Source organism: Juglans microcarpa x Juglans regia, chromosome 6S, assembly GCF_004785595.1.
Source record: "Juglans microcarpa x Juglans regia isolate MS1-56 chromosome 6S, Jm3101_v1.0, whole genome shotgun sequence".
NCBI classification, from domain to species: Eukaryota; Viridiplantae; Streptophyta; class Magnoliopsida; order Fagales; family Juglandaceae; genus Juglans; species Juglans microcarpa x Juglans regia.
The window spans coordinates 1,688,380-1,699,433 of NC_054605.1; the positions used below are offsets into that span (position 1 = coordinate 1,688,380).

An 11,054-nucleotide genomic window follows, 5' to 3' on the forward strand; every position below is an offset into this window, starting at 1 on the left:
ACCTGCGGTAATCGGTAGGGACACATGGCTCAAGAGGAACCATATAGCACCCACATGGTCGCTTTTATTAATTATTCAATGAACAAGATTTCAAGTTCATGTATTTCACGTTCAAGCTCATGTTATTTCAGATTTAGTTTAAGTTCAATCCATGTTTAGTCATGCTCAAGTTCTTGACATGTCAAGAGTAGTTTTAATTCAATTCAGTTCATGTTCAAGTTCAAGTCATGTCAGTACATCTCATGTTAAATGTCAAGTCACGTCAAACTTATTTATAATAATGTCTTGCATTCATGTTTTTACTGCCATGCATGCATATTTAAACTGTCAGTTAATATTTTTTGTTAACATGGTGAGATTTAGCACCGTGGTAGTCCCAATTACCATTCTGCCTGGAATGGTAGACGATATGTCAAGACCGGGAGATACAACGGACACTGGCCAACAAGAGACGATCGACTAGGCAGCATGGACACAATGCGGAGCTCGTAGCTTGCATGATCAAATTTATAGATAGTATTATGGCGTCCATGATCGAGTTGCGCGAGCTACTCAACGGATTAGCCCAATAGATGTTTCAGTTTATACATGCACTTATGGAGCTCTATCTCCTGTACTTTTGTGATTATAGACCTTTTGGACTTATGCTGTAATTAAGAATGTCTACCACTTTAATGTTTATGTAATATGTTTCAAAGTTTTTGGAATATATTTCATTTGGTGCATAGTATTGCTCAAGAAAAAAATTATCCGTTGCGAATATTGCGTATTGTTAAATGCATGCTAGGTGCATTGCATTTTTAATTGTTATGAACAGAGGTAGGTAATCTTGTGTTGCATATTTTGACACTTCAGAGTCAGTCCAATTCCAAACAAAATCTGAGGCCATCACTAAATAGGTACGTAACTTTTGTAAATTTTCTAAGTCCATATAGACATGTGATCTTACCCATAACATACGCATGTTAAATCTATAATATCCACATTATACATATAAATTCACCAACTTAATACGTGGGTACAATTCCTAGCAGTCCATGTAATCTGTCCCACCCATAACTTGGGCTTATGGTGGTCGTGTGTGTATGTGGTAGATCAATACATGGGACGGTGGCAATTACTGGTGCATGTGATGAGGCTGAAGGTGGAATAGTGAGGGCCTCCAAGAGGCGAAATGGGTGGTTTGTGAGTTGTGCGGGAAGCTATCGATGGACGGTGTCAACTAGGAAGATGGATTCAAACCTAGCGCTACTAGACGTTTGTCTTGCATACACCCGTGTTGCATGTGGGCTATATATATGCCTTGCTGAAAAATGATAGTTGCAATCGTGAGTGCGTAAGTACCGTGCAATCACTTTGAAAAAAATAAATAAATACGGGACCCATATAAAAAATAATAATTTTTTAATAGTAGACTTCACTTTTTTTCAAAGCGATTGTACAGCGTTTACGCACTCTACGACTGTATGTAGCATTACTCATGCCTTGCCTTATTAATAAAAAATTAATCATTACCATCCTCATTTACAAATCTTATCTTTTTATCATTTGTTTTTTTGTTGGCTTTTTTGTTTCCAGCCTCTGCTGGTTAATGTTGGGCTCATTTTCTAATCTTTTTTGAACTTTTTCTTACTCAAAATTGTATTTCTAATTTTCTCTAGTCTTTATTTTAACAGGATATTTGTGAGAACTTCTTACCTTTTCCTTTAATAAAATATTTGCTCATATAAGAAAATAAGTCCCGCGCACTCTTGCAGTAAAATTATCGTACATGCACGACTCCCAAATGCTTTAATATTGCGAAAGCAAGTTTACAGACCCATAACTCAAAACTTCCTAACTTCCCTAAAAGAGATGAGATATAGAACACAACTTAACTTCAAGCACACTGAACACACAAACAACTGAAAATTAGCTCATACAATCACCATTGAACCATAACTATCACGTAACGGTACACAGCTTGAATTTAGTCAGTCTTAATCTCAGAGGTGTGAAGTGTAGATGGATAGAGTATGTTCTTGGCACCCGTGAGATCCAATATCTTCTTGCTGGGGGCTTCTTGGGGTGAACTGTTCATATACATCAATCTGTAGCACCACTCGATGACCTCAGGGCAAAACACCTTCCAGAAATAGGTGACTTTGAACCAGGCTGGCTCTGTCAAGTATCTATCTCCCCTGCAAGCACTCTTCACTATTGCCGCAGCACACGCCCCTACCGTCTCCACAGGAATCGCGCTTAATTGAACCTGCTCGTAAATTAATCAATTAAGAACTAATTACATGCATGCATGCCTGCATGGATCCTTAAATTTAATTATATATTCTACTTTAAGAAGAACTTACATCTCTCAAGTCTTGATCAACTTCCCTTTCGCCTTCCTTCAATAAGAACTTGCCTTGGGTCATTTCAGACTCTATGAATCCGGGTGTCACGATTGTGATTTTTATCTCAGGCCCGATCTCAACCCTCAATGTCTCGTAGAAAATTACCATAGCGGCTTTGCTTGCCTGAGGTGAGGTGAGGAGACAATAAGTACCATACGAATTTATATATGATCGATCGATCTATCTCCAACATAAAATGATCAATTAATTAGACTAAGTACGAACTTACATTATAGAAGCTCATTCTGGGCGTAGGCAACCATGCGGCAGATGAAGCAAGGGCTATTATCTTGCCCCTACTTTCTCTGAGATATGGAAGAGAAAAACGTGTGGTATAAGCAGAGCCCCAGAAGTTTGTATCCTTCATAGACAAATTAAAACCCAGAAATTACAGCTCCAAATCATAGTTTTTTTTATATACCTATAAACTAAAATTTGTAAATAGTGCTGTGTACGTAGATATGCACATTCAAACAATTAAGAACATGATAAAAAATTATATTCATCATCCCCACACCACACACTATACTTTTTTTTATTATTTTTATTTTTTTCCTCTTACCAAATATGTGGTATATAGATGATGAGTAGAATAATTCAATAAGTTTAAGAAGAATAGAATAAAAAAAAAAATTAAAAAAAAGTGTGGTATATGGTGTGTGTGTAGATGATGAGTAGCAAAACTCATTTGCTATATATATCGAGTGTTTTTGTTTTTTTTTTTGGTATTTTTTCTGATGGGAAATAAATTGAGCTATATATGATCTGGTAAGTCAAAGCAATCATAATAAAAGTACTGCTGCTCGAAGTGGGGAGGGGGAGCATAAAAAGAAGTCATGCCAGCATTATTCTCAATTACCATAATGGTTCTAAAGGCAGTAATATCAGTTGCCTCTTCAAACATGCAGATGGAATTGATCCCAGCATTATTCACCAGATGATCCACTGCACCATGTACGTAGAAAATATAAATTAATGGCATGAATTAGAACCGGTTCAATGCATATATATATATATATATAGGCACTTACATCTACCGAAATGGTTCATGGTTTCCTCAACAATTCGCGCAGAGTCCTCGACATTGGATACGTCTGCAGGGATCATAAGAACATCAGGGGAGCCATAATCAAGTGCTCGATCAACTACTTCCCGAAGCGAAGATTCCCTCCTGGCAGCAAGGGATAAGCGAGCCCCTCTCTTTGCATATTCATAAGCCAAATGCTGCATGCATGTATGCAAGAAATTCATAAACCCAAAAGTTACAAAAATACGTACGTACTCTCGATCGATCTACAGATCATATGCGCAGAAAACATGCATACTAGGACTTAATTCCCTAGCTAGCTGTAGATATACTTAAATTTAAATGGTAAATTTTATTATTTATATTTATGTCTTTATCACTGTTTCTGAACAAAAAAAATATTCAAATATATCACCTCTAGCTAGCTCGTGTAGATATCCTTAAATTTTATTTAAAAGCAGAGGTCTCTGATCATTAACTATAAATATTTGTGATTCAATTTAATCACAGTTAATACATTAAATTCAACTCAAAAACATTCAAAATAAATAAATGATCTAATTATATATATATATGTACATATAGATCAGATATATATATATATATATAGTACATATTAATTTAAAATAAAAAAATATAAATAAAAGCTTTATAAGTTGACGGTGTAGTTGACCGTGGAGAAAATTAAACAGAAACGAAGTTATCCATGCATGGTCCTTATATAATTGGCCGGTTATTACGTACCTCCCCGATGCCGGAGGAAGCACCGGTAATGAGAACGACCTTTCCAGCCAAATCTTCACTGAAAATGAAGTTAAAGAAGGAGAGGAAGAGCTTGAAAAAGGAATAGGGTGGTAAGAGAAGGCAGAGGGAAAAGAATGTGAAGGGAGGAGCTACTACGTTCAAGAACTTGTGAATTAGATCCAACAACGCCATCATGATATCGTTAATTTCCTTTAATTGGTAGGGTACTTTACTAGAGATCGATCTGATCAAAGGTAGCTAGCTATCTGTGAAACAAAGGTAATTAATTATATTCAGACCATCTGGATTTTATACGTTGCAAAGGCTAGATCTAAGGTGATAGACATCATCAAGAAGAAGGTAGGTGGTGGCACTTCTGCATGGCAATCCTACGACACGTAGTTGATGAACAGAGACCAACCTTCTGACGTCACCCTTTGTCCTCTTACGTTGATCTCCTCACTTTAGTCTTTTGCCGCTTCTTAATTTTTTATTACAACAAATTGAGTTTAATATTTATAACATACGTACCCCACTTTTTTTTTTCCCTCACAGCCCTTATAACTCTTGCCGATTTGTTTTATCTTTTCTGGTTATAAAAAATCTTACCATGTAGGAGAAACGAACCGAACCCTAGAAATAAGAACAATACTAGAATTCACTACCAAAAAATTCTTTTTGCAATGCCATAATTCATCACAGAAAGTAGGTAAAATCGCTGCAATTAATCTTTCTTATTGATTTTTGGTTCGCTGCACATCATCGAAATTATAGTCATTTTTGTTCTTAATCAACAAAAGTAGAAAACCGTCGCAAATAACTTATTATTTCCGGCGATTAAGTTGGTCGCAAATAGTTGAAAAGTCGCCGCAAATGTGCATTCCTTTACCAATAGAAATTGTTGGGAAAAAGTTTTTGCGGCGGTAACTGTTCGACGTAAATACTATAAAAATCGTCACAAATAAGCAATTTCCAACGATATTTTGTTTCGATGCTAAAAGGTTATGGGAACTATAAGGACTTTTTGCGACCAACATTATTCGCCGCAATCATACATTTCCATTGACCACGGAATCGTCGCAAATATCTATAGCCTTTTCCATCTATAGCCTTTTCCGTCGAAATCGTAGTCGCAAATAAAAGTTTTCCGACAAATTTGGATTCTGACACTAAAAGGGTATTTGTAACATACGTTAATCGTCACAAAAATCTATTTAGACGAAAAAAGGGTCATTTTGGGGCAGCTGATAATCTGTTGACAAAATTAAAAAAAAAAAAAATACTAGTGAAACGTTTCACTAGTATTCCAAGCCATCAAGCGAAATATCATTATCCTTATGATATCTTTATAGTATCATTAATGTGGATTAACTTCTTTATTGCACAATCAGTACTAGTACTACTATCTTCATAAAACAGCAAAAGTAATTTATTATAATTACGAAAACAAAAAGCTATTTAAGCATATATGCCTCCAATTTAAGATTAAAGAACCAAAATTGCATAACTATTGTGGATAAGTTAAAAAACTGCACCCGATTGTGAGAACTTCATGTGACTAAGGTGTTCCTAGGTAATGCATTAATTCATAAGGGGCAGTTGTGACTTCAACATTAGCATGAAGCCATTAAATACAAATAGAGTTGGCATGCACTTGAATTGAATGGAAGAAGCTAACCTTGTCAAAAGAATCTGACTGTTTCTCAGTTGGCAAATAAGTCTTAGATCCACTCCCCTCAAAAGAACTCCTATTGTTGCTTTCCATCAAGTCATTCCTGCATCACATATTTTAGAAAATGTGATCTACAACTACTTGTTGATTTTTAAACAAAATCCCATTTGCTTACTGTGTGCTCACCACACCTGTTTTATTTTTAATTTTTGACACAGATGAGCGTACATCAAAGGAGAAATACTAGTACATCACAACGCCAATTACTAGGTTTTCAAGATATTGAATCTCAATCATACCAAATACACAACAAAACTAAAAAGTACAAAGTACAAACTTTTTGAGCCTAAATCGAAGTGTTGCATTAGACTCTCCACTTACCCAATAATTAATGTTTCTAAAATATGGAAAGAAAGACATTTTAATATTAAATCTAAGAAGATTATGAATATAACTTACCTAGGGAAAATTGCCCAATCCAACACTTTTTAGTGTATCAACTTAGGTTGTTAACACGTAGCCACAAGTTTCCATTCTTAGAAGTCTATAAACCAGTATCAAAGGTCAATTATGCTACTCAAATTCTATAACATCAATGCAGAAAAATCACACACAATCCATATACCTGAACCCCCCCACATATATGGGGGAGCTTGGGACTTGAAGCCAAGAACCCATGTGGAGGTATAGGGTCAAATCTTTAAATCATGAGATATTAAACATCTTACCCTGAGGTGTTAAGAAAGAACCAAAGATATGGTGTTAAGAAAGAACCAATGATAAGATGCTAAGAAAGAACCAAAGAACCACAAATAGCAGCAACAAAAATAGAGGAAAATATGCAAACCATGCATTTCACAGTAAAAATGTAAAGCATACTAGGAAGAAAATCAGAGGCCAAAAAGATGGGAGCCCCAATCCAAGCAACCAGCAAGACCCACCCATCTGAGAAAAAAAATTAAAACTTAATAGCCAGGAAAAAAAGAAATGTTTGGCACAGACTTAGCGATCCTAGAAATGATTTGCACTGAAAGATTTAAATCCAAAAACTCATTCCCAGTCATAACACCAAAAACTATTAGGAGTTAACAATACAGAAACCTTCTCACAACCACAGCTTAAAAAAAAGTTTGTTCTGGACTCTGTCCTAGAGATTTTAGTCAACAGAGATTTTCTAAAGTTATCCAGAAATTTTCAAAAAATATTTCTTCTTGTCTTTCATCCCTAGAATTCCTTACATGCTAGAGACTTTGAAGAAAAAATCGAAAAAAAACCCCCATCTGACATTGTTATTAAGAAGTACATGAACATATTTGAGCAAACATATTATTTTGATAAGATTTGAGCAAATATATTATAGAAGTTGGTTTAGTCTTATTTATACTCCACTTGCCAACACAATAACTATACTTAAAAACCATGTGCAGATTTGATTCAGTGCTTAGTTTGATGACAAAGCCATTTTCAGCCATATTAAAATAACAAATGGGTTTTAAGCATGAACTACTTTATACAAATCATTTCTTAACATATATAGGTGCACAAATATTACTAATTGGATATATATCCCATGCATGCACCCTTAAGTTGGAAGTTTTTCCACTCAGTTACTGAATGATATCATCCAAAATGATATTTTTTGGAGCAGAAGTACTAAGCAGAACATCAGCTTTGAGAGCAACAAACAAGCCCCTAGACCCATTTTTGTGGTAATCCCCCTATTTGTGGTAACCTGTAGACCTGCCACAGGCATACCCTAAGTTGCATATGCCAAGCAAACCAAAGAGAAGCAGAAATTTAGTAGACGTGTGAAAAAGGGCAAATAAGAGCACATGCACTTACCCATGGACACCTCTAACAATAAACAAGCAATTTATTGTGTATATATTGTAGTCATTAGGATTACACATAGACACCTCGAAAGTTTCATGATAATATACTAATAGCAGCAACTACAAGAATTTACAAAGGATTACACATAATATATGAATTCATTAGGATTACACACAATATATGAATTGATTATCAATTTAAGAGAAAATAAAGCATTATTCCACCAATACAATATCATTATTAACCCCTGTTTGGTTAATAAGTAAAATGAGCAATAATAAATAAGCGCTCCTCTTAACATAGCTATTTCACTTATGCTATGGTTAGGCTTGGTATCTTCTTCTTCTTCTTCATTTTTTTTTTTTTTTTTTCCTTTGATAAGTAAAAATATAAGGTTAGGCTTGGTATCTTATTCTTACATTGTGCATGTCACTGCACAGCTCAACCAAGTTGATCGTTATCAAGGTCACTTTCAGTAATATTCCTAACCCCCACACACACACTTCATCAATCATCTCATGCTTCTAAGGAAACCAATGCAGGTCATTTAAAAAACCAAAAATAACTAATGTATGACACAAGAAATATGTAATACAAAAGATATACTTGAAAGGTTTCAATGAAATAAACAGAGCAGGTTTATCAATGGCTATTGAAATTGAAAGTAAAAACAACACTACAGATAAAATATGATACACTACAACCCAATAAGTTGAAAATATCAAATTAAAGTGTAGAGGAATGTAGCACTACATGTAATCTTAAAAACTTTGATGCAACTGGAGCACACTCCCATTGAGTTTTTTCGATGTTAATCATGAACTTCATTTACTATTCAAAAGGGACATTTCAAACCTCATACTTACTAGTATCATAAAGGGCTAGAAATTCTAAAGTATTAAACTGAGCACAGGCCTCAACAAATGTAAATGGCTTACATGAGCACGAGAACCAGGACAGATGCCCCTCCTCCCCAATTGCAGATGCCAGCAACCCCATATTTCCCATTGTTGTGTCTCAACACCTGCAACAAAATTCTCCATTTTAAATATTCTCTGAAATGCGAACAAATATTTAGAGAAATAAACTATTTGATGCACTCCTCAGTTTCCTCAAACATAGTCCTCATCTCTCAAATGGTTTCAATAGCAGGAGAAAAGCATAAAGAGAGAGGCTTACCGTGTCTCCAGAAGAGCGAGGGAGGACGTGTGGACTGCGGCCTGCGGGGGTGGTTGGGGAACAAGTGCGGCGTCCTGCTAGAGCCGAGCCGGGGGGGGGGGGGGGGCGGACCGTGAGGTCGCTTGGCTTGCTGAGACTCGAGAGACAGAGAGACTCGTAGGGAGCGAGAGAGAGGGAGACAGAGAGAGAGAGAGGGACGAGAGTTGTGGAGGCTAGGGTTTTTTTAAGGAAAATTATGAGGATGACTGACTGGGTGAGGTTGCGCCGGGGAGGGACTGGCTTTGGGTGAGCTCGCGGCAGGGGAAGAGGATTGCAGTCGCCGGAAGAGAGAGAGATAGGAGAGTATCCCCCGGGGGGGGATTGTAATTTTAAAACTAATTGCGGCAACAAAATTTCGCTGCAAAAAATTGTTTTTTCCGCCGCAAACAATTGTCCTTAACTAATGACCAATAAGGTCTACATACATGTGGACTGCACAAAAATAGAGAGGTACTTCAGCTCTAAGTATAGGAAGTGTGAGGACCCAAGTACTCAAGACTTGGCACACCAAGCATGAACTTCACTCAATTGAACAAAAATAAAACTGAGATACAAACCAAAAAAGTAGAAAACAAATAAATCAACAAAAAGAGATGCAAACCAATAAAAGAACGTGAAATGCATGTCCTTAATTAATGATATGCAATGAATGCAATAATATACAAGTGATCCTATCAATTAATGTGACACGATATCTTCTTTGACCATCCACTTTACTTTAAATTTTGAGGTCATTTTTAGAGTATCACAACTTTTTGTGGTCTTATCCTTATTGCTAAGATAAAATTCAGACAACTCACATACCTTGGCACTTATGTTTTTATTTGTTGGCTTAACTCTTGGACTTGGTTTCCAAGGGTCTTTACCTTTTTCTTTGATTTTCTTTCACCTCTATTTTTCTACACTTTACTTAAATTAAAGTAATATGACCTTATATGACCATAAATACCACAATAATGACAAATAGGTGCAAACTTACCCCCAGACTTACCTCGATTTAGCTTTTTTGAGGTTGTTGTTTCATGTGGCTTTTCAAAATGATTTGACTTTGAAGCGACTTTTTTTGGAGCATCCACAACTTGACTTCCTTTGACAAAGATAATACTCTCAGAGGTAGTGGCAGCAGATGATGAGGCTTCAATATCTTTGTCTTGGAAAGTTGTATATCCCAAACCAATATGATCATAGCTGAACTTTTGACTACTTAACATCTCATTCAATTTCTGAGTTACTGATTTTTGTTGAGACTCTTGATAACTCTTCAATTCTTTGTTTAGTACATCCTTTTGAGTCTTCAATCTCAAGATCTCAACTTTAGAAATTTTCAGTGCCTCCAAAAGATTATTCTTTTTATTCTCCACTGCTATATGTTTGTTATACAGCTTCTTGTTAAGCTTTTTCAGCTTGACCACTTTTTTACATAAATCATTATAAGCCTCCTGTATGCTTAGCTCAGGTCAACATCATCAACAAGAGTTATATCTGAGTCACTATAATCAAATTCACTTTTAGATTTTGTTAGCACAATTTCAGAAAAATCCTAAACAACAGTTGTAAAAGCCATAAAGAAATTTTCATCATCAGACGATGAGCCAGAATTTTCAGATTCTGAACTGTCACTAAGTGTGACATTTAGTACTTTTTCCTTGTTTTTCTTAAATGGGCAGTCCACTCTAATGTGAGCATAGCTGGAGCACTCATGACACTGTACTTTGTCTTTTTTCTCAATTTTTTCTTTATACTTTTTTTTGCAGGAAATTCTTTACCTCGTTTTTGCTTTCTACTAGCTTTCTTCTTAAACAAGATTTTTTTTGAATTTCCTTGTAATGAAATCTATATCCTCATCGTTCATATTTTCTTTATTAGAAAAATCATCTCGATCTTCTTCCATAGATTTTAAAGCAATGGACTTACATTTTCTTGTTTGAGGAAGAGCTGACTCATATGTTTATAAGGAGCCGACCAGTTCTTCAACCTTAACAGCATCCAAATCCTTACTTTCCTCAATTGCTGTAACTTTTGGGGGAAATCTTTTAGGCAAGGACATTAAAATCTTTCTCACGACCTTTGAATCCTCCACCTTCTCACCGAGATTAAACCTGGAATTCACAATATCATTAAGTTTAGTATAAAAATCATTAAAACTCTCATCTTCCAGTATTTTAGTCTT

The 11,054-nt window shown here is 35.6% G+C and overlaps 1 protein-coding gene across 5 annotated transcripts; it reads right to left on the reverse strand.

The window, feature by feature from the left end:
* Nucleotides 1-1,727: 1,727 nt before the first annotated feature.
* On the reverse strand, nt 1,728-8,919 carry LOC121237903 (11-beta-hydroxysteroid dehydrogenase A-like). Of its 5 annotated transcripts, XM_041134830.1 has the most exons (10): nt 8,846-8,919; nt 8,605-8,721; nt 6,713-6,778; nt 6,293-6,377; nt 5,840-5,936; nt 3,422-3,614; nt 3,250-3,335; nt 2,620-2,751; nt 2,349-2,513; nt 1,728-2,251 (listed from the first exon to the last, which is right to left on the reverse strand). In XM_041134830.1, the coding sequence occupies exons 5-10, from the start codon at nt 5,924-5,926 to the stop codon at nt 1,970-1,972; spliced, it is 945 nt and encodes a 314-aa protein (XP_040990764.1). In that variant the 5' UTR covers nt 5,927-5,936; nt 6,293-6,377; nt 6,713-6,778; nt 8,605-8,721; nt 8,846-8,919; the 3' UTR covers nt 1,728-1,969. The 5 variants fall into 5 exon arrangements, with proteins under 5 accessions (XP_040990764.1, XP_040990765.1, XP_040990767.1 ...); XM_041134831.1 differs by lacking the exon at nt 6,293-6,377; XM_041134833.1 differs by lacking the exons at nt 6,293-6,377; nt 8,605-8,721; nt 8,846-8,919 and having other exon boundaries at nt 6,713-7,075.
* Nucleotides 8,920-11,054: the final 2,135 nt, after the last annotated feature.